Raw genomic sequence first — 22,005 nt, 5'->3', positions numbered from 1 at the left:
TTTGTGACCCTTTTTTGTTACTTTTGATCTTTCTTAAGATATATCAACTTTACAAAGTTTGTTTGATTCATCTCTACTGTGGTAACTGGTAGCAGTTGATATTTGGGTTCGGTTTTCTCCCCTGAAATTATGATAGTTTACCTAGCAGCTTATGAACCATACTACCATAGTGGAAAAGCTTCAAATAATGTTGGCGTTTTGAGTATGGACAACCTGTAGTAGGAAGTGCTTAGAAGGATTTTGCTCTTCATGGTGGCACTCCCTATAGAAGGATTCAAGCAATGTTGTTATATATATGTGCCGATATCAGTTTTCAGTTCTCAACGCGAAGAGGTACTTGGTTTTATTCACTTGAGACGGTTACAATTATTTATGTTGAAGTTACAATTATTTACTTAATCCATAAACCCCAAATCAATTCCTACTACTTCAGTTCCCTCTCAAAACCTTAAATCAACTCCCACTCAAAAGACTAAACTAGTTTACACTCAGAAAATAAAACCTAAACCAATGGCACCTGTAAGAAAGTCTGCAAGGCTTGACATACTAATTACTAAACCAGTGTTAGGATCTAATGGAAGCCAATGGTCCTTGAGATTTCTGATGATGACAAAAGTGAAGAAGATGCTCATGATGAAGTCAATATCTTAAAAGATGTTGTTCATGAAGGCAATAGTGAAGAAGATGTTGTGATGTCAGATAGTAATGTGATAGAGTCTCAGTTAGATCCCATAGATCATGACTTCTGTACTCAGAATATTCATGCATATATTGAAGAATTGGAGGCTCATGTAGAATATCATATAGTTGATAATACCCTTGATAATAGTGATGTAATTGAGAATTTAAATGTTGGTGATGGGGGAAATGATATACTAAAGAACCTGGATGTTGGTGGTGATGGGGGAAGTGACACTGAAGATGATCATTATGAGTATGGTGATAGGTTTGGACCTGTGTTTGGCAATAAGAAGGATACAAGCTATAATAGTTGTGAAAGTGATGATGCAGATTATGATTACATTCCTACAAATTGTGATTGCTTAGATAATGAGTTAGAAAAAGACATTGATCCAATTGTGGTGGATGAAGAAGTTAACAATTTGGAAGAAGAAATACAAGGTACTGAGTTGGGCAATGTTGTGAAGTTAAATAGAAACATTTATGAGGTAGAGGAGATGGCAAAGGTTGCAGACCCAATGGTGGAAGAGTTTGGGATATGTGAGTTGAAGCCTAGGATGTCATGGGCTACTGTTGAGGTTTGTAGGGATTTCTTCAAAACAATGGCAATCAAGCATAAGTTTAGTACTAAGCAAGTGAGAAATGATAGACTTAGACTTGAGTTGAAGTGTAAAGTTCCTGACTGTGATTGGGCTATAATAGCTAGTGTTACTAAAAAAGATAATCACACATTCATCCTCAGGAGTTATAATGATGAACATACATGTCAAGCATATGAGAAGAATCTGAACACACAGGTTAGAGCACCATGGGTTGCTAAAGCACTTTTAGAAAAAATGAGAGACCATCCTGATTACAGGCCAAAGGATATAATGAAGGAGATGTTTTCACAGTTTGGAATTAACATATCCTACTGGACTGCTTGGAATGCTAGAATACAAATTCTTGAAGCAATCCATGGAAATTATGAGAATGGTTACAAACTAGTCCCAGAAATGTGTAGGCATATTATGAGAAGAAACCCAGGTAGTATTTCCAAATACTTGTGAACCAAGACAGTTATAAGTTCATTGGTGTTCTGGTTGCATTCAAGGCATCACTAGATGGGTAGAAGAATGGGTGTAGGCCAATAGTTGGTCTTGATGGTTGTTTTCTCAAAGGCAAGTATGGAGGGTGTTTTTTGACAGCTATAGGACTTGATGCCATGAATGGAATTTTCCCTCTTGGTATCTACATATGCAAAGTAGAGAACAAGGATACATGGAGGCAGTTTTTATGTGAGATGAAGTCACATTTAGACATGCATAAGGACAAGCTGACATTCATGAGTGACAGACAAAAGGGATTATTAGCTAGTGTAGCTGAGTACTTTCTAGACTCAAATCACAGGCACATGCTCTTTACAGATGTATTGTTTTCTTAATACATATTTTATGATGTGAAGTTTGACTGATTAGTGCATATGTTGTTGTAGAAACTGCTTCAGACACATGTACCAAAACTTGAAAAAAACTTTCCGTGGTGAGTTGTGGAAGAATCTGGCTTGGAGAGCAACAGAGGCATACAATGTACAAGAATTTACAAGGATATTGGGTGTCATTAACAAAACTGATAGCAAAGCTTTGGATTGGTTGGACAGGGAGCCAAGGAGTTGTGGGGCTAGGGCACACTTTGATTGGACAACAAAGTGTGATCAATTGACAAATAATTTTAGTGAGTCTTTTAATTCATGGATACTTTACATAAGAGCTAAACCTTGTGTCCGTTTTATTGACCAATACAACCTAGATTTATTGAATTTGATGTATACCAGAAGAGAGCTTTCTATGGAGTTACTTGAGGGTGATGTTGTTCCAAATGTGTTGTTCATGATAAAGAAAAGGGAGATGAGGTACAATTGGTATGAGGTAAGGGTTGTAAGTGATACTGAATACTTAGTAGTGAATACCAAGAAAGGGTCAAGGTACTTAGTTGACTTAGTGAAGCTTGAATGCACATGTATTGAGTGGCAATTGTCTGGAGTACCTTGTGTACATGGAATTGCTGTCATTAGACAAAGGAGGAGGGATAAGTGGGCTAGATAAGACACTTGTTTTTCTCTTTTAATTAAATAATTTTCTATTTACAATGTTTACATTAATTTACTATTTACTATGTTGGCAGATATTGTAGTCCATACTTCAGTGTTGAGGCTTTTAGACAAACTTATTCAAATTACCTTTACCCACTTGATAACATTGAGGAATGGCCAGAAATAATAAGTCAACTAGATTCCCTAATTTATGTACTCTTTACCCTTTTATTATAAGTACACTTGATAACTTAATATTGATGTTGGTATTTCTCTTAACAGGAGGATCCTGAAGAGTTGGTACTGCCTCCTGAACTAACTAGAAAGGCAGGAAGGCCAAGAAAATAGAGAATCAAGGGAGAAGATGAACCAACCAAAACAAATAGGAAATGCAAAAAATGTGGAGAACTTGGTCGCAATGTAATTGCATGTGCACTAAGACAAAATGGCCAATATGGAAAGAACTCTAAGAAAAAAAAAGGGTAAGTTTAATTGAATGTTTTGTGGATGTATATGTTATGTTAATTGAACTGTCTCAGTGCAAGATGAAGCAACATCTAGACATCAAGTATCAGTGCAACAACAACCTCCAAGTCCCAGAGGAAGAGCATCACAACAACAACAAGAACAAGTTCAAGAGCAAGCAGTAGCCCCAATGCAAAGAGGGAGAAGAGGATCAAAAGGTAAGGCCAAAGGAGGAAGATCAGCACAACAGCAACAAGGGCAGCATAACAACAACAAGAACTAGTTCAAGAGCAAGCAGCAGCCCCAGTTCAAAGAGGGATAGGAGGACCAAGGACCAAGGGAGGGAGAGGAGCAAGGACCAGGGGAGAGATAGGAGTTAGAGGAGGGGGAGAAACACCTTCAACTCCTCCAAGAAATGCAAGTACATCAGCATCAGCACAAGAGCCACTTAGCCAGACACGGTAGTTGGTCAGTTATTACTTGCATATTTTGGTGTTTTTTGCATGTTTTGCTTGTTTTGGATCATGGTTATGCTTATGATGTCACAAACAAATGGGATATGATGTCATAAACAAATGGTTGTGTTATGTGTCCCTTATGTGTTATTGTAATCCAATACTTGTGTTATGTGTTATGTATTTATGTCCCTTATGTGTTATGGAATCCAGTACTTGTATTTATGTGTCCCTACCTATTTTAATGGAATCCAGTACTTGTGTTTATGTGTCCCTATTTATTTTAATGGAATCCAGTACTTGTGTTATATGTCCTTATGTGTTTATGTTGATTTTTATATATTTGTTTTGCTATTGTTTTGTGCATACCCTTCTTTTGTTTACATATGCACTTGTTTGAACATCCAGTCCTTGTACTTTGAAGTCCTTATTTGTTTGAAAAGTACACCTTGGATTCTAGCAGTATATCCCCTTATGTCTTGGTAGTTGTTGTCTTTAAGTCCACCTAGATGCATCAGAAGGGAAGACCCAGTATTTAAGTTACCCAAGTTAAACCTTCTTCAACCAACTCATTAAATGATTTAGCTTATAAAACCACAACCCTAAACACTCAGTCCTCCACACACAAGACTCAAATACAGAACATCAATACTGAAGACTGAAATGGCTAGGAGAAAGCAAACACCCATGGGGAAGGGAAAAGAAGTTGCAGTAGAGTCACCTACACCTTATCCTCATTTATATAAACGTGGGTATAACAACTTTGGGGCTCAAGGAAGAAAGATTTGCAAGGACTTCATAGATGAACATCCAGGCTGCACACAAGATGAGGTCTGCCAATATTTAAGTGTTGTGGAAGGGAGTAAGGCTTAGAGAAGAGCAAAGCTATTTTAGAGAAGAGCAAGATTGCTTTGGAGAAGAATAAGAAGAGCAAGGCTGCTTTGCTGGAGAAGGACAAGAAGGCTGCAATTAGAGTCATGGTGCAAGGTTTAAGGGCTGCTTTAGCTTAAATTGTAGGGACTTCTATGTTTAGGTTGTTTCTGGGGTCCCTTGTTTCTGTCTTTTGGTTCAATGATTAGGTTTGGTTATGTGTTTTGCTCCTTTGTTATCTAGCTAGGTTCAGGCTTGTTTATGCGTCTAGGTTCAGGTTTGCTACTTCTATGATTAGGTTTGTTTGTGTCTTTGAAGTATTATGGTTAGTGTTGCAATATTATGGTTTGGTTTGAATTATTATGGTTTGTTTAAGATGGTTAGTGTTGCAGTGGTACTGTTGAGCTATTTTATCTCATTTGGATTTGTTGCAGATATATCTTTTTAAGGTTTATAGGAACTTCACTTTTATATTATTAGGAAAAAAACCATTACATAAACACACACCATCACTTAGGATAATCAACAACACACAGCTGATTACCACACACTTCACAATCTAGTACAAGAGTAGTATTCTTCTCAGTCGGCACCATTGGCTGGTTAGGAGCACTATAAATCATCTCCTTATGGAAGCACCCTACCCAGTCACATGAAAGCCACGTTTGAACTATTTTGCCAGAATCATCAGCACCTTTGTTTAATTTCATAATGCCTCTACACCTATTGGGAGAATAAGGGGAGCTGCTGTTGCATCTCTTATAAAGGTAGGCACAAGCTAGAGTTGTGTGGCCTTCTTGCTCACACAACTGACATATATATCTGTGAAAAAAATGAATTAGAAACCGTCAGAATGAATTAGGCTTTAGTACCAATGTATTACTGAAAATTAGGCTTTAGTACCACTATTCTGCCATTACATTTTTTAGTTTAGCAAATACCTCAAGTGCAACATAACTTATTACAGGAGCTCCACCCATGGCTTCGTTTAAAAGTTTATTTGGCAAAATACTGTTTAAAGATGATTTGCAGAAAGGGAAGAAGAATATGACTTGTAGGAGAACTCGATCTTATATGGGTCATAAAACCTCCCAACGACTCTATTCTTTGAACCGTTGGATTAAATTGTGATTTTGACATGTGTTTTTGTCTTTTTAAACAGTATTTTGCCTACTCACGTGATAACCACATTGAGGGTATTGTGGGCATTATGAAAATACAAACAGATTGAAACAGTTTGACTTCGGTTAACTCGGTCAACTGACAGAAGTGGTACTATTTCCTAATTTTTTTGAAAAGTGGTACTATTTCCTAATATCGTACTAAAAAGTGGTACCAAAGTCTAAAAAACCCTAATTATTATCATGTGCAACTCATTGGTCTACTATTTATGTTGATAGTGCGTGTTGTGCAAGATATTGTTTATGCTTAACAATGCTACACAATAATAACTTTGTGGTCATTTGTAAATTTCTAACATAGTTATATGCGCAAAATGCATAGTCTTTACTTTTACATATTTTTTTCCTTGAGTCAACACATTTGGAAACATGCAAAAAAGATATCCTGTTGTCGGTAACATAATGATGTCCAGGCTATGAAGATAAAGTTTCCAACTAAATTTAACAAGCTCAACCATATTATATTGGGTATTTAGATTTTTGAATTTTAAGCAGACACTTGGATATTAAGACTTAATACTTGCTTGAAGTTGTGCATCGTACTGTACCAAAGTATTTTTGTCCTCGCTTTTACATGTATTTGACGTTGCTTAGTCTTAGTCATTCTATGTGTGCTATGCATTAGTGGTTTCTGTTTAGTGTTGGTAATAGTGGGCTGGTACTTATACTGTATTGTAAATTATCAATCCGAAGTAGATCAAATGGTAAAAAAACCGAATGCACCGAAATTTGAAGAGAATAATAAGGACCCACTTTTAGATATATCTTCAATGGCTTCTAATAAGGAGCTTTGGCTTATTCAATGGCCAGTTAATCAAGTAATTATGTCTTCCCACTTATTAATTCTCCTTTTTCTTTTTCTTTTTTTTTTTTTTTTTTGAACTAATGTGAATAAGGAGCTTTGGTACGATTTTTTCAAACTACTGATTTTGATGGGCAAGAGATAACACTTAAGTTGCAAAGGAATGGAAATTTTGCTAGCTTTGAGACTTTATTGGGTAAGATTATATTGTTTGTTGTTGTTTTTTTTTCTTGCTTGAATTTGTGGGTTTTAACTTGAGAATAATGGCAGGGTAGTCTTACGAGTTGGTCAACTTTGCTTTTCAAGTACCCGTTGCTACTGTATTTCAATCTTCAGTGTCAGACATAGAAGTTGGTAAGTTGTGCATGTTATATCTCTACATATGGATATGAATGTGTTTATTTGTATGTATACTCCATTGACTGAGGGTTTGAATTCCTTTGGACTCCTTCGAGTCCTCTGTTTTTTTAACTTGCAATAGTCTTTTAGGATATTATTCTAAGGAATTTTGCAGAAAAGGAGATTGAAAGACTCAACATATAATGACTCAAAATTATTTGAACAAATTCACCCTGCTTTGTGTCAAGAGGGGGAGGGGGTTCATATACTAATGAGTCAATTTACCTTATCTATACTATTACTTTAACATATTTATTCAAGACTGTAGGAAGCCAACAACATGACACCTCAATAAATAAATAACATTTTGAGCTCAATCTGTCATACCCCTCTTCATCTACCATTAGGTAGACCTCATACGTTCTATATATATATATATATATATATATATTTATTTATTTTTATTTTTATTTTTTTGTAATTACCTCATATGATAATTGTATCAACCCAAGCATAGCTTATTCTTCCATGAAGTTGCCTTTGTATACCATAATGTCCCATCCTATCTTAAGCTAGCATCATAATTTAACATACAATGGAATATTAGTCTTAACATACATGTGTAATATGAGTGTTCACTCTTAACAAAGTATTATTCTGACGTTGTACTGTTGTTACATGTAGGTTATGAAATTTGGGGTTTATATTATAATATGAACAAAATGGTTCTGCTCTTTGTTACATGTACGCAAATAAACACACAATCTGTACCAAAAGTGTTTCATTTTTTCAAGGTCTTCCACAATGTGATAAGTATGCCAATAAACTATATCTTACTGTAATGACCCATCTTGAGACTTTGTATGACCTTGGTGCTCATCTTGAAATAGACTTCCACGATGCATTATAATAGTTGTGTAGCTTGAAGCTGATTCTATTATTATAAATTACTTGATGCAAGAGCAAAGGAACTGTTGTTGCAGATACGATTGGCAGCTAGCTGATTTTATGCCCATGAAGATGCAAAGTTAGTGATAGTTGTGGTGTTGTCAACCCACGCAAGTGAGAGGATACTATAAATTGCTTATAAATGCAACCAATAGCAAGACTTTTGAAGGCAATTAGAGTTATGAATCTATTCTTAATAGTATTGTGCTACACTTCAATTTGTTTAGTGTTGGTAATAGTGGGCTGGTACTTATACTGTATTGTAAATTATCAATCTGAAATAGATCAAATGGCAAAAAAACCGAATGCACCGAAATTTGAAGAGAATAATAAGGACCCACTTTTAGATATATCTTCAATGACTTCTAATAAGGAGCTTTGGCTTATTCAATGGCCAGTTAATCGAGTAATTATGTCTTCCCATTTATTAATTCTCCTTTTTCTTTTTTCTTTTCATTTTTTTTAACTAATGTGAATAAGAAGCTTTAGTATGGTTTTTTCAAACTACTGATTTTGATAGGCAAGAGATAACACTTAAGTTGCAAAGGAATGGAAATTTTGCTAGCTTTGAGACTTTATCGGGTAAGATTATATCGTTTGTTGTTTTTTTTTTTTGCTTGAATTTGTGGGTTTTAACTTGAGAATAATGGCAGGGTAGTCTTACGAGTTGGTCAACTTTGCTTTTCAAGTACCCGATGCTACGGTGTTTCAATCTTCAACGTTGGACACAAAAGTTGGTAAGTTCTGCATGTTATATCTCTACATATAGATATGAATGTGTTTATTTGTATGTATACTCCATTGACTGAGGGTTTGAATTCCTTTGGACTCCTTTGAGTCCTTTGTTTTTTTTAACTTGCAATAGTCTTTTAGGATATTATTCTAAAGAATTTTGCAGAAAAAGAGATTGAAAGACTCAACATATACTAATGACTCAAAATTATTTGAACAAATTCACCCTACTTTGTGTCAAGAGGGGGAGGGGGTTCATATACCAATGAGTCAATACCTTATCTATACTATTGCTTGAACATATTTATTCAAGACTGTAGGAAACCAAAAACATGTCACCTCAATAAATAAATAACATTTTGAGCTCGATCTGTCATACTTCTCTTCATCTAGCATTGGGTAGACCTTATATGATAATATATTTTTTTTGGTAATCACCTCATATGATAATTGTATCAACCCAAGCATAGCTTATTCTTCCATGAAGTTGCCTTTGTATACCAGAATGCCGCATCCTATCTTAAGCTAGCATCATAATTTAACATACAATGGAATATTAGTCTTAGCATGTGTAATATGAGCGTTCACTTTTAACAAAGTATTATTCTGACATTGTATTGTTGTTACATGTAGGTTTATCTTATGATATGAACAAAATGGTTTTGCTCTTTGTGGCATGTAGGCAAATAAACACACAAGAATATTAGTCTTAACATGTGTAATATGAGCATTCATTCTTAACATAGTATTATTCTGACGTTGTACCGCTGTTACATGTAGGTCATGAAACTTGGGGTTTATATTATGATATGAACAAAATGGTTTTGCTCTTTGTGACATCTTGAAATAGACTTCCACGATGCATTGTAATAGTTGAGGTGTAGCTTGAAGCTAACTCTATTATTATTAATTACTTGATGCAGGAGCAAAGGAACTGCTGTTGCAGATACGATTGGCAACTAGCTAATTTTATGCCCATGAAGATGCAAAGTTAGTGATAGTTGTGGTGTTGTCAACCGGCACAAGTGAGAGGATACTATAAATTGCTTATAAATGCGACCAATAGCAAGACTTTTGAAGGCAGTTGGAGTTGTGAATCTATTCTTAGTAGTATTGTGATACACTTCAATCTATTTAGTGTTGGTAATAGTGGGCTGGTACTTATATTGTATTATAAATAATCAACAAGGCTTCAATCGTATTAGAGACCTCTTCAGTGATAACTATCTGGAACTTATTTTTGTGAATTCTACATACTTGCCAATGGTATCTTGACAGATCTTAGTGTGTCTTCTAGATGCGGAGTGCACTATTTTTTTTCTTGATAATCATGGAATTCTCTAAATGCTACATGTATATATATGATCTCTAAAAAAAAAATTGGAATTGTTTACATGGCGTGCAATTATTGATATGTTTGTGTCAAAGACGTGAAGAAGTCACAGGCAAATTCTGATGCATTTTAAGGGAAAGAAGAACAGGAAGGAAATGGTTGCACAAAACATAGTAGTTTTAAGAATTTTGCTGCATTAAGAAAATTAAGAATACACATACAATTTGGAAAGCAAAAGAAAACATGAGAAGAAGAAAAGAGTATAAACAATTGAAGTGAACTTAGCGACAATAATCGTTAAAAAGGGCAATAACAAAACTTGAGATGAAAGGACATTCGAATTACATAATGAGCATAAGAGAAACTTCTGGACATAGGTGACATTGATGGGCAATGATATAAAGGTAATGAATTAGATATCAAATTCTCTAGAGATAAAGGCTTCTGTTAATGTGAAAGTTTTTGTTATTATTTGTTTTAAGCATAAGACATCATTTATGTTGTAAGCAATAAGTGAGAATAAACCCAAAACAATTGAGTAAACGTCTAATCGGCTTCTAGAAGTTCAAATTACAAGGCCACCAGTATAAGGCACACCAGTCTGAGGTAACCATGTGTACCCAATTATAAGTTCTGAGACAGTGAACTTGACCGCATCAGTGGAATCTATGATACTACTGACAACTCAATGGTTAGACAAATAATTTTCAGCGCTAACATAGTCACAAAAACCTTTGAAATTGTAATGGATTTCAATGTTGATGAAGAAATTGAAAAATGTATTGAAAGAAACAAAATTGGCTCAAGGAATGAAGGATTTGTCAACCGAGTATTCAAGATGAAACTTGAGAAATTTATGATGAATTTATGCAACAGGCAATATTTTGAAAAAGGTAAATCCAAACGTTTTACATTTACTAATTGTTAAAAATTAACAAATCAATGTTAGAGATAAAAAATGATAATTAATAAAAAAAAAAAATACAGCTATCTACAGGATAAATTTTCGAACCAGAAGATTTCCAAGAGCACAAATTCTTTTATTTTTACAGGCCGTAGAAAAGAAAGAATATGCCAACAACGAGGAAAACAAGGTTTACATGGAACAAAATAAAAATGGAAAAACATACTACACATACCCAACTGTAGCAGAAGCAACTTGGATGACATTCATATTAGAAAACGAACAAGTTTTCTATATCAACAACACAGAAACCATCAAAGCGTGATAGCCAAAGCACTATGAATAAAAGCATACTATTTATGAACATTAGTTACTATTGAAACTATTAGTTTAAATTTTGTCTACCAAATGGAACTATGTCATAATCAATTAGCCGATAGTTTAATGTTTATCGATTATGCCAATTTTTTTGTTTGTCTATCCTCTAACATATTATTATTATATTGAGACTACTTTGAATATGAATTAGATTGAGGTCTTGCATATAATGCAATAGCTATACATAAATCAGTGAAATTAAAAGTGGATAATCCGACAGAATCCGTGAAGACATACAAATATGTAAAAATTATAAATCAACACTTACTCGGCAAAATAAACTTCTCGATCCCATTAGATGTAGAAATAATAAGGTATCCAAATAATGTCCATTTCTCCATGCAGTAAAACCAAACTTAATATACAACAGAGATACCTCACAAGAAAATATTAAAAAAAATAGTAAAAATGGAGAATATAGTGCCATACAGAAAGCAGAGTAATTAAAAGCGGAGAATCCAGGCAGACAGACAAACGGGTCAAAATTAAAGATCAATATACTTACTCGGCAAAGTTAACTTCTCGATCATCCAAATAATGTCCATTTCTCCATGCAACCAAAGCAAACTTAATATATAGCGGATCGAGATATCTCACAAAAAAGAAATAATAAAAAAGTCAAAACAAATAATATATTAAAATACAGAAAATGGAGTAATTAAAAGCGGAGAATCCGGGTAGACAAACAAATAGGTAAAAATTAAAGATCAATATACTTACTCGGCAAAGTCAACTTCTCGATGATCCAAATAATGTCCATTTCTCCATGTAGCCAAAGCAAACTTAATGTAGAGCGGAGATATCTCACAAAAAAAAAAATCGAAACAGAGATTATATTGAAATACAGAAAGCAGAGAAATTAAAATAAAAAATTTCAAACTCTTTCAGTTTTATGTCGATGAAACATAAGACTATATCAAAATCATTTTGCATAAGTACTACCATAATTTGTGTTAGGAATATTAAGCATATCTGCTCTCTGAAATCAATACATAACAAACAACTAAGAAATCAAACCAGAAAACAAAGCTCCAACGTCAGGATTGTTACCAGATATGGTGTTCTACGGCTAATATATCGCAACCTATTCGAATTCTATCCCAATACTGTGAGAAATGAAAACCGGTTATTAATAAATTGAACAATACTAACGCCCCTTTCTCATTTTGGCAAAAATTTTACATGAATTTAATATAAAATTGAGAATTGGAGATGAAAATACCTTATCTATAGTGTGAAATGAAGCAAAATATGTGTCGGAAAAAGAGGTAGCAGAGTGAATCAAGGTCTGTAATTTGAATAGAAGTTGCGATACCCAAAACTCGGGTTATAACATATCTTATAAAATTTGTTGGGCCCTAAGCCCAATAGTACACGTAGAAGTTTCAAACACAATACATGTTCTACCTAACTTTGATCTTTACCTTCTAATTGAAAAAAAAAAAATCTAATTTAAGATATATACAAAACTAGAATCCTACGAAAAGTGAACTTTCAATAACGTAGTAAAACCTAATCTATTAACCTAAAAAAACCTATATATGTACAAAAAAAACAATTGCACACTAGACATATCCAAAAACAAGGTAGTCTATTTTCTTCCTCTTCTTCATTATTTACAATTATTTTCTGACTTAATTTCATATTGAAGTCTCTTTTCTTTTTTGTTATATTAAAGAGTATTGGATCAAGAATTTATAAATTTTATTATGTATATTTCAGATAATGTCATATGAAAATTACAACTTATGTAAAAAAAAATTGCTAAATGAAATTCTAGAAGAAGGACTTAACGTTCAACAAGATCCGGTCTACAACACAGAATTAGAGAACGGGCGATTCAAAAGCACTGCAACATTAAAGGTACCAAAAGACTTATTCTTTAACAATGAAGACGTCGTAATTAAAGAAATTGATGTAAGCACTAGATATTCTGTTGCAAAAGCAGAGGATTCAACAACTTTTCACGCAATACAGTTTATAAAGGATGAACGTGATATTGAAATTGAAGACTTCAATTTCAAATAACTTATGACGAAAAGAAAAGAGGTTGAAGAGAAACATAATCAACTCGACATCCTCAGAAATATTATGCTAGATTATTTGGTTAATAATAAACACAATAAAGACAAGATATATTGTCTCGAAGAAAAAATTAAAGAAGTGAAGGACATGGAGAAAAACCAAAACAAGGACAAAAGCAACTCGATGCCCATAGAAATATTATGCTAGATTGTTTGTGTATCAGCCTATTTTACGACCACCGAGGTGGCATGTCAGCTAGCCCGAAGTAGAGTAAGAAAGTAGAGGCGCGAAGCACCAAATCGTGACCGCGGCACCCTGAAAGGGGACAGGCCGTACAGAGGTAGGTGAGAAAAGTGCAGTCAGAGTCAAAGAAGAGGCAACTTAAAGGGGAAGGAACATGGGGTACAGAAGCGGGGCCGCGAAACCCTAAGAGGATAGGTGTGTAAGGGTGGATCGAAAGATATGAGGCAGATCAAAGGTTAAGAGGGAAGGGGTGGTGATATAAAAAGGAATAGTAGGAAGGAAAAGAAAGGGGGGTTGAGGAAAAGAAAAAAAGAGAGAAAAAAAAAACCAAGACTTAGGATCTTAGAGGTGAGAATTTCTGTTCATACATTTGGCGCCGTCTGTAGGGACGAGGTAGGTCCACGACTTGAGAAGAAGGGAAAAATTGCGGAACATGGCTCCAGCTAAGAGAGGAAGAGGTAGAGGAACAGGGAGAGGATGAGGTAGAGAAAGACCGAGGAGGGAGGAGGCCGTTCCAAATGAAACGGTTAGTGCGAAAAACATAGAGGTGGGGGAAGAGGAGGTTGAAGATTCGGTGGCTGAGGCGACTAGGTTGCTTCAAGAGGAGGTAGGTAGACTCAAGGAAGAGAATGATGAGTTGAGGAGAGAAAGAGAAGACACTCAGGGGGGAGTGGAAACAGCAGTACTTGCGGGTAGTGAAGTGGAAGTGCAAAGCGAGGAACTTCCTCAGGCAACCGGGGCGAACCATGCAGGAGGCATTACCATGGAAATGGTGCAGGCGATGATCGAAAGAGACAGAGAGGCTAACCGCGCAGTGGAAAAAGAGAAACACGGCGTAGCCAAGAAGGTGGTGGAAAGCCTGAATTAGAATCCACTGACTGATTCGGTCTGGAATTCTGAGGTACCCAAGAGGTTCACGCAACCGTGGTTTGAAAGGTACAATGGAAAAGGAGATCCGGCTAACCATTTGCGTCACTTCAGGCAGCATATGCCGCTGTGGAAAGAGGCAAAGTATGACGGACTCTGTTGCATGATATTCCCTGCCAGCCTGAAAGGGGGAGCATCCGACTGGTATTATCGGTTAGCGTCGCAGAGTATACAAATGTTCGAGGAATTGGAACAAGCTTTTGTGAATCACTTCATCCATCGGAAGAAGAGGGTAGTTGATGTAGCGGATCTCTTTAATGTCAAGCAGAACTCTACCGAGACACTCAGAGACTTCCTATGCAGATTTAAGGAAGAGACGCTGAGGGTGGAAAATTTGGATGAGCGCACCGCGGTCATAACATTCCAGCATGGATTGAAGCAGGGAACCCGGGTGCATGAATCAGTATCTAAGATCAAAGTTACCTCCTTGCATGCTTTGTACTTGAAGGTAGAGAGATACATCAGATTGATATGAGGACATCTTGCAGAGAAATAGTAAGGAACACAAGAAACCCGACAAGTCAGTGCACGCCGTGGCCGCGGAGGACATGAGAGACCGGGACAAGGCCGAAACAAGAGATGGAGGAAATTATAGAGGGGAGACACAGAGAGTGGAGAGAGGCAGAGACCAAGCCTGAAGGGAGTATAGGGAGAGAAAGCCTTACCGCGAAATAGACTTAACTCCACTGAACAAGCCGTTGGAGGAAATCCTGCCGCTGATCAAAGGATAACGGCACTATGAAGAACTGCGGAGCTCGCCAAAGGAGATAGAGGGAAAGCCGTTTTGTACGTATCATCAAGTCAGAAATCATGCTACCATGAGTGTGCTTTACAATGGTTAGTAGAGAGAATAATTGGGAGAGGACAACTGAAGGAGCATGTCAAGGAAGTGCAGCTGATCGAAAGGGCTCCTGTCGCGGCCTGAATCTTGGGCACGATAAATGTTATTTTCAGTGGTGAAACGCTGGGAAGGAACGCCCACCGAGATAAGATGAGGAGGACAGCCAATCTGCAGTAGATAAATGAAGTTGTGAGCAGTCCGCGGCTAGTTCCAGGAGGTAGCAAAGGGAATGACAGGATAGAATTCACTCTAAAGGATCTAGAGTCGGTGAGCGTGCCTCATGAGGATGCGCTGGTGATTACCATAGTGATGGGGAATTACATGGTGAAAAGGGTGCTGATAGACTGTGGGAGTTCAGTGGATTTCCTATTTCAGAGTGCGATGGAAGAAATGGGCATAGAAAGGAAGCAGATGAAGCCCCCTCAAACCAACTTGTTCGTGTTCAACGACAGCATGACCGAGCCATTAAGGGAACTAGTACTGCCGGTGATCAGCGAGGCCAATGACCACTTTAACCCGATTCCTGGTAGTGGATACTAACTCACAATACAACGCGATCCAGGGAAGAAAATGGATTCATGAGATGAAGGTGGACCCGTCTACTTATTACCAAGTGATCCGCTTCCCGACGAACGGAGGGATGTACGAGATAAGGGGCGATCAGGTCGCGGCACAGAACATTTATTAGGTGACAGTGAGGGGTCTGAGTTGAGCACCTAGTAAAGAGGCACCGGAGATAGGGGACAAGCTAGCATAACAAATTAGCAATTACAGACCGCGGCCGGAGAGAAAAGGCCGCTCGTCGGGAGCAAGACAATGGACGAAATTGAGGTGGTGAACATCGGGATAACAGAGGAGAAGAAGTTTGTAATCGTAGGGACAAGTTTGTCAGAGGATTGGAAAAGGAAATTGGTTGCCTTGTTAACTGAGAATAGCGATGTATTTGCATGGACGATCGAGGACTTGGCGGGGTTAGATCCAGAGTTCGCATGTCACAGATTGCATATGCGGGAAGGTGCCCGCCCAGTCCAGCAGAAAATGAGGAGTATGAAGCCTCAGTATACACAGGGAATTCGAGAGGAGGTGAAGAAGTTGAAAGATGTTGGAATCATCCGCGAATGCAAGTTTACTGAATGGATGTCGAATGTGGTAGTGGTATCGAAAAAGAATGGGAAAGTAAGAATGTGTGTGGATTTGAGGGACGTCAACAAGGAATGTCCGAAGGATTGCTACCCGATGCCACGGATAGATGAGTTGGTGGAACGAACCGCTAAGTATAAGTTCTTTTCATTCATGGACGCGTCCATGGGCTACAATCAGGTGGTGATGTACGGCCTGGACCAAGAAAAGACAGCATTCATAGTGGAAGGAGGAACGTACTGTTACACCATAATGCCTTTTGGACTAAAGAATGCGGGGGCAACATTTCAGCGAGTGGGGGAGAAGATGTTTGAGACTAAAATCAGAAAGAAGATGGAGATCTATATAGATGACATGGAAGAAAAAAGTATGACTGAAGAGGAGCATTTGGAGGGTTTGAAGGAGACATTCTCTATACTACGGAGACACAGGCTAATGTTGAACCCAGAGAAGTGTACATTTGGGATGACATCCGGAAAGTTCCTGGGGTATACAGTCACGTATCGTGGCATAGAGGCGAACCCGGACCAGATTAGAGCATTATTGGAAATGGCATCTCCGCAGAATATGAAGGAGGTTTAGAGGCTGGCTGGTAGGGTCGCGGCACTCAATAGGTTCATATCCAAGTCATCAGATAAGTGTCGACCCTTGTACCTACTATTAAGGAGGACGACTGACTTCTAGTGGACCGAGGCATGTGAAAGGGCTTTTCAGGAATTGAAAGAATATTTGGGCAAAGCCCTGATCTTGTCACGGCCAGGGTAGGGGGAGAAGCTGTATTTATACCTGGGGGTGTCAGAGTGTGCAATTAGTTTAGTGTTGATAAGGATGGTGGGCAAGGTAGAGAGGTCGGTGTACTTCCAGAGCAAAACAATGTTGGACGCCGAAACAAGGTATAGTAGGATTGAAAAGTATGCCTTAGCTCTGATCTTCTCTACACTTAAGTTGAAACCTTACTTCGATGCTCATTCGGTGGTAGTGGTGACCAACTTGCCACTCAAGCAGGCACTGAAGGTAGAGAAATCAGGGAGAATGTTGAAATGGGTTGTGCTGCTCAGTTCATATGACATTGAGTACCAAGCCAAGACCGCGGAGAAGGCCTAGGAGATGGCGGAATTTCTGGCTGAGTTTCCGGCTGAGGACCCCACCACCTGGGGGGAGGAGATGATCATGGAACCGGAGGCGGACCAAAACCACGACCCCCTGGACCCTTGGGACATGCGAAATGGATAGAGAGTCTTCGCAGACGGGTCCGCTACCGACACGGGTAATGTCATTGGGGTGGTGCTGGTCACCCCAGAGAATACTCACCTAGAGTTATCAATGAAATTGGGTTTTGCGGTTTCGAACAACGAGTCTGAATATGAGGCAGTGATAGCAGGGATGGATTTGGCCAAGAACTTGGGTGTGCGGGAACTAACAGTATATTATGATTCAAATTTGGTAATATGTCAAGTCAATGGAGGATTCGCGGCGCGGTGCCCTAGGATGGCAAAGTATCTAGAGGTATTGCGGAGAAAGGCAGGAGAATTCGAGAAAGTCAGTTTTGCTCACCTAGGCAGGGGAGAGAATAGACATGTCGACGCCATGGCGTATGTTGCCGCAGTACTCCCTGGGACAGAAGGCAGATCTATTGAAGTCAGGGTGCTGAGCAAACCAAGCACTGCAGAGGATGCGGGGGTGTGCTTGACTACAGAGCAAGAGCATGGATGGATGGAACCCATCAAGAGTTACCTTTTGGGGATAGAAATAGAGGACAAGGGGGAAAGGAGGTGAATGGAATAGAGGTCACAGAGATATGTTCTGCTAGATGGTGAGTTATATCGGTGGAGTGTCAGTGGACCACTCCTAAAATGCCTAAGACCGCAGAAGGTGCAAGAGGTGTTGGGTGAGGTTCACGAAGGAGATTGTGGAAGCCACTCAGCTGGAAGGACAACTGCTCACCGGCTGCTATCACAGGGGTACTTTTGGCCCCACATGAAGAGAGAAGCAACCGAGTATGCCAAGAGATGCCAGATCTTTGCACCGCTGATACACACGCCTACAGAACAGCCGCACAAGGTCTTTAGCCCATGGCCGTTCGCTATGTGGGCGTTAGATGTCGTCGGACCTCTACATATGGCCAGCGGGAAGAGGAGGTTTATGCTAGCCGCAACTGATTATTTTACGAAATGGGTTGAGGAGGTGGCTCTGTAGCAGGTGAAGGAGGAACAGGTGAGAAAATTATTGTGGGAGAATATAATATGTAGATTCGAACTACCGCACACCATCATCGCAGACAACGGAACCCAGTTCACAGGGGGGAAGGTGAGAGCCTTCCTCCAAGCCTTCAAAGTGAAGAAAGGTTTCTCAGCCCCTTACAATCCAGAGGGGAATGGACAGGCAGAGTCTTCAAACAAACTGATCATGGATAACCTAAAGAAAAAGTTGGAGGAACGCAAGGGATGTTGGGCAGATGAGTTATACCATGTACTGTGGGCATATCGCACGACACCGCAGAGATCTACAGGAGAACCCAATTCTCAATGGCCTATGGGGTAGAGGCAGTGATCCTTGTGGAAATGATGGCGTCAACAACTAGAACCAAGGCTGTGGAAGCAGGGGTTAATGAGAAAATATTGGCCGGGGAACTGAACCTTACAGAGGAAAGGAGAGACGCCGCGTGCATTAGACTAGAGGAGTACTACTGGAGGTTACAGAGATAGTATAACAAGCAGGTGAAGCCGAGGAAGTTTGAGGTTGGCGATCGGGTGCTTCGGAGGGGGTCACCAAGGAAGAGACAGACCGGAAGCTGGGACCCAACTGGGAGGGACTATACACCGTGGTGGAGGCTGGAATTTCCGGGACCTACAGGTTGCAGACCCCTCAAGGGGATAGCATCAAGCAGCCGTGGAACATCAGGATGTTAAAGGAATTCCATGAGTAACTTTGTCTTTAGTGTTTTTAATTAAAGAAAATTGTATTTGCTTCATTCAAGCCTTGTAATGGTATTTTAAGTTAGCTACTATGTTAATGAAAGCAATAGCAAATTTCCTCCATCTGATAAGTGTGCATCCGTTCATGTGTGGATTAGGCCAGGGCAGCGGACAGGGGGTTCCAAACTTAATAGCAACTCCTTAGACAACTTGGGGGCAAGCTGGGTGGCCCGGGCATACTCAGTGGCCTTCAACATCTCCACGGCCAACTTAGGGGTACACTGAGTGGCGCGGGCATACTCAGCGGCCCTCAACATCTCCATGGTCAACTTGGGGGCAAGCTGGGTGGCCCGGGCATACTCAGCGGCCCTCAACATCTCCACGGCCAACTTGGGGGGCACGTTGAGTGGCTCGAGCATATTCAGCGGCCCTCAACATCTCCACGGTCAACTAGGGGTCAAGCTGAGTGGCCCAGGCATACTAAGCGGCCCTCAACATCTCCACGACCAACTTGGGGGCACGCTAAGTGGCCTGGGCATACTCAGCGGCCCTCAACATCTCCACGGACGACTTGGGGGAAAGTTGAGTGGCCCGGGCATACTCAGCGGCCCTCAACATCTCCACGATCAACTTGGGGGCAAGCTGAGTGGCCCAGGCACACTCAGCGGCCCTCAACCTCTCCTTAGTCAACTTGGGGGCAAGCTGAGTGGCCCGGGCATACTCAGCGGCCTTCAACATCTCCACGGTCAACTTGTGGGCAAGCTAAGTGGCCCAAGCACACTCAGCAGCCCTCAACATGTCCGTGGCCAACTTGGGGGCACGCTGAGTGGCTCGGGCATACTCAGCTGTCCTCAACATCTCCACGATCAACTTGAGGGCAAGCTGAGTGGCCCGGGCATACTCAGCGACCCTCAACCTCTCCTTAGTCCACTTGGGGGAAAGCTAACTGGCCCAGGCATACTCAGCAGCCTTTAACATCTCCACGGCCAACTTGGGGGCAAGCTGAGTGGCCCGGGCATACTTAGTGGCCCCCAACATCGCCAAAGTAAACTTGGGGGTAAACCGAACGTCCCCAATCCTTCTATGGGAATGGCAGAGGGGCGCTTATGACATGTGCAAGTGCCAGCGTGCAACAAGGCAATAAGTAAATAGGGAAGGATGGCAACACAATTACAAAATATGAATGTATTGATTGCAATGATTTTCCACCAAACGAGTGCTGAATAGGCAACTGAGGCCCACCGTGGTCTACTAGGACTACCCAGAAATCTAGACCTGGGGGTTATAACAAAAAGTCAGATCATCAAAGATCAGATTTAAATTGTGCAGCATGCTAAGCTAACAAACAGAGAGAAATCCAAGTATGCTTCATTTTGAATCGCCCGAGGCGTCCGCTTGTAGGCCACCCTCCTCCACCACTTCAGTAGATTCGTCCACATCAATGGGAGATGTTGACACCCCAGGAGTAGCAGCGGCTTCCGTCTCAAGAGCAGGGGAGATGGCCGCGGAGTCGGTGGGAGCCAAAGCAGGAGACCGTTCAGGGAGAAGATGTCCGGCGGCAGTTAGAGCTTCCAATTGTTGGTTTAGTTCTCGGGCGATCTTCTTGGCGGCCAGGACCTTGAAGTGTTCAGCTTCATCTTTCAACGACTGCTCCAGGTCAGCCTGAGTGGCGGCCTCCCTCTGACTCTAAAGCTATGAGGTGACGCCGGCCACATAATCCCTATGGACTTACTCGTCGCGCTGGAGCTCCTTGTGATGATTGAGGGCCGTGAGACGGGCATCATCTCTTTCCTTCTCTAGTTGAGCGTGGCCGGCCCGTGGATCTCAGCCTTCATAGATTCAAACGTGTCCAGGGTGTTGGTTAGACCGCGAATCACATAACCCATGTCCAAGCTCAGCTGAAGATAAAGGCAAAGTTAGAAAAAAGTAAGCAGCAAAGAAGGAAAGGAAAAGGATGGGGAGCATACCCTTTCCCAACCAGTGTAGATCACAGCCCGGTGGGAGGCAAAGGAGCCAGAATCCCCATAAACTTGATCCCTAGGGAGATGGGGACTGAAGAAGAGTGACGCAACCACCACTGGATTATCCCGTGCAAAGTTGCGAGTGGTGACGTCGCGGTCTCTGGCCTTGAACTGAGGATGCCAGATTTCTACAGGCCCTGCGGGCAAGGGACCAATGGGGACCGCCGCTTTGCTGGTACGGCGGGAGGATGGCCGCGGTGATGCTGGTCGGGAGGTAGGAGCGGGGGCACTAGGAGCGGCGGTCTTGGCCTTCTTGGCAGGAGGGCCCTTAGCCGCTGTGTTGTTGGGCTCCTCGCCATCATAACCACTTTCCCAAAGCTTGAGTTTGGTAACATCCATATTGCCGGAAGTGCCTATAGGGGGGCAAAATCGTCTTCCCAATCAGCTATGGAAGAATAAGACCTGGGGATTGTGTCAGGGGGAATTGAGGAAGAGCCAACTGGGGGCTTACAAGTCTGAGAGGCGGCGGCCTTCCGGGCGAGAGCTTGGTTATGGGAGATCTTCGTGGTATAACCGAAAGACCACTGGACTGGGGCCTTTACTTTCCGTCTTTTGGGGGGAGATGGTTTGGGTTTCCTCTTTTTGGGCGGGGGCAGAAGGTATATAAAGCCGCGATATCGGCCAATGTCCTTGAGGGAAGGGTCTTAGAGGAGCGGACTCCCTTTGTCGGGGTCAATGCCGAGGATGTCGCACTGGCTGTCCCCTAGGCTGTGGAGTCTGTTGAAAATCTCAGA

The 22,005-nt window shown here is 40.4% G+C and overlaps 1 protein-coding gene across 1 annotated transcript; it reads left to right on the top strand.

Annotated features, from left to right (window-relative positions):
* Positions 1 to 17,658: 17,658 nt before the first annotated feature.
* LOC147480691 (uncharacterized) lies at positions 17,659 to 18,111 on the top strand. The gene has a single exon (XM_086578719.1). It carries the CDS (start codon positions 17,659 to 17,661, stop codon positions 18,109 to 18,111), a length of 453 nt encoding a protein of 150 aa, XP_086434845.1.
* Positions 18,112 to 22,005: the final 3,894 nt, after the last annotated feature.

Source organism: Coptis chinensis, chromosome 8 (assembly GCF_015680905.1).
Source record: "Coptis chinensis isolate HL-2020 chromosome 8, ASM1568090v1, whole genome shotgun sequence".
Classification (NCBI taxonomy): domain Eukaryota; kingdom Viridiplantae; phylum Streptophyta; class Magnoliopsida; order Ranunculales; family Ranunculaceae; genus Coptis; species Coptis chinensis.
The sequence above is the reverse complement of the archived record's forward strand: the minus strand, read 5'-3'. Positions and strand labels throughout refer to the sequence as shown.

Coding starts and splice junctions, on each gene's coding strand:
- LOC147480691 (XM_086578719.1), top strand. CDS start 17,659: ATGAAATTGGGTTTTGCGGTTTCGAACAACGAGTCTGAATATGAGGCA.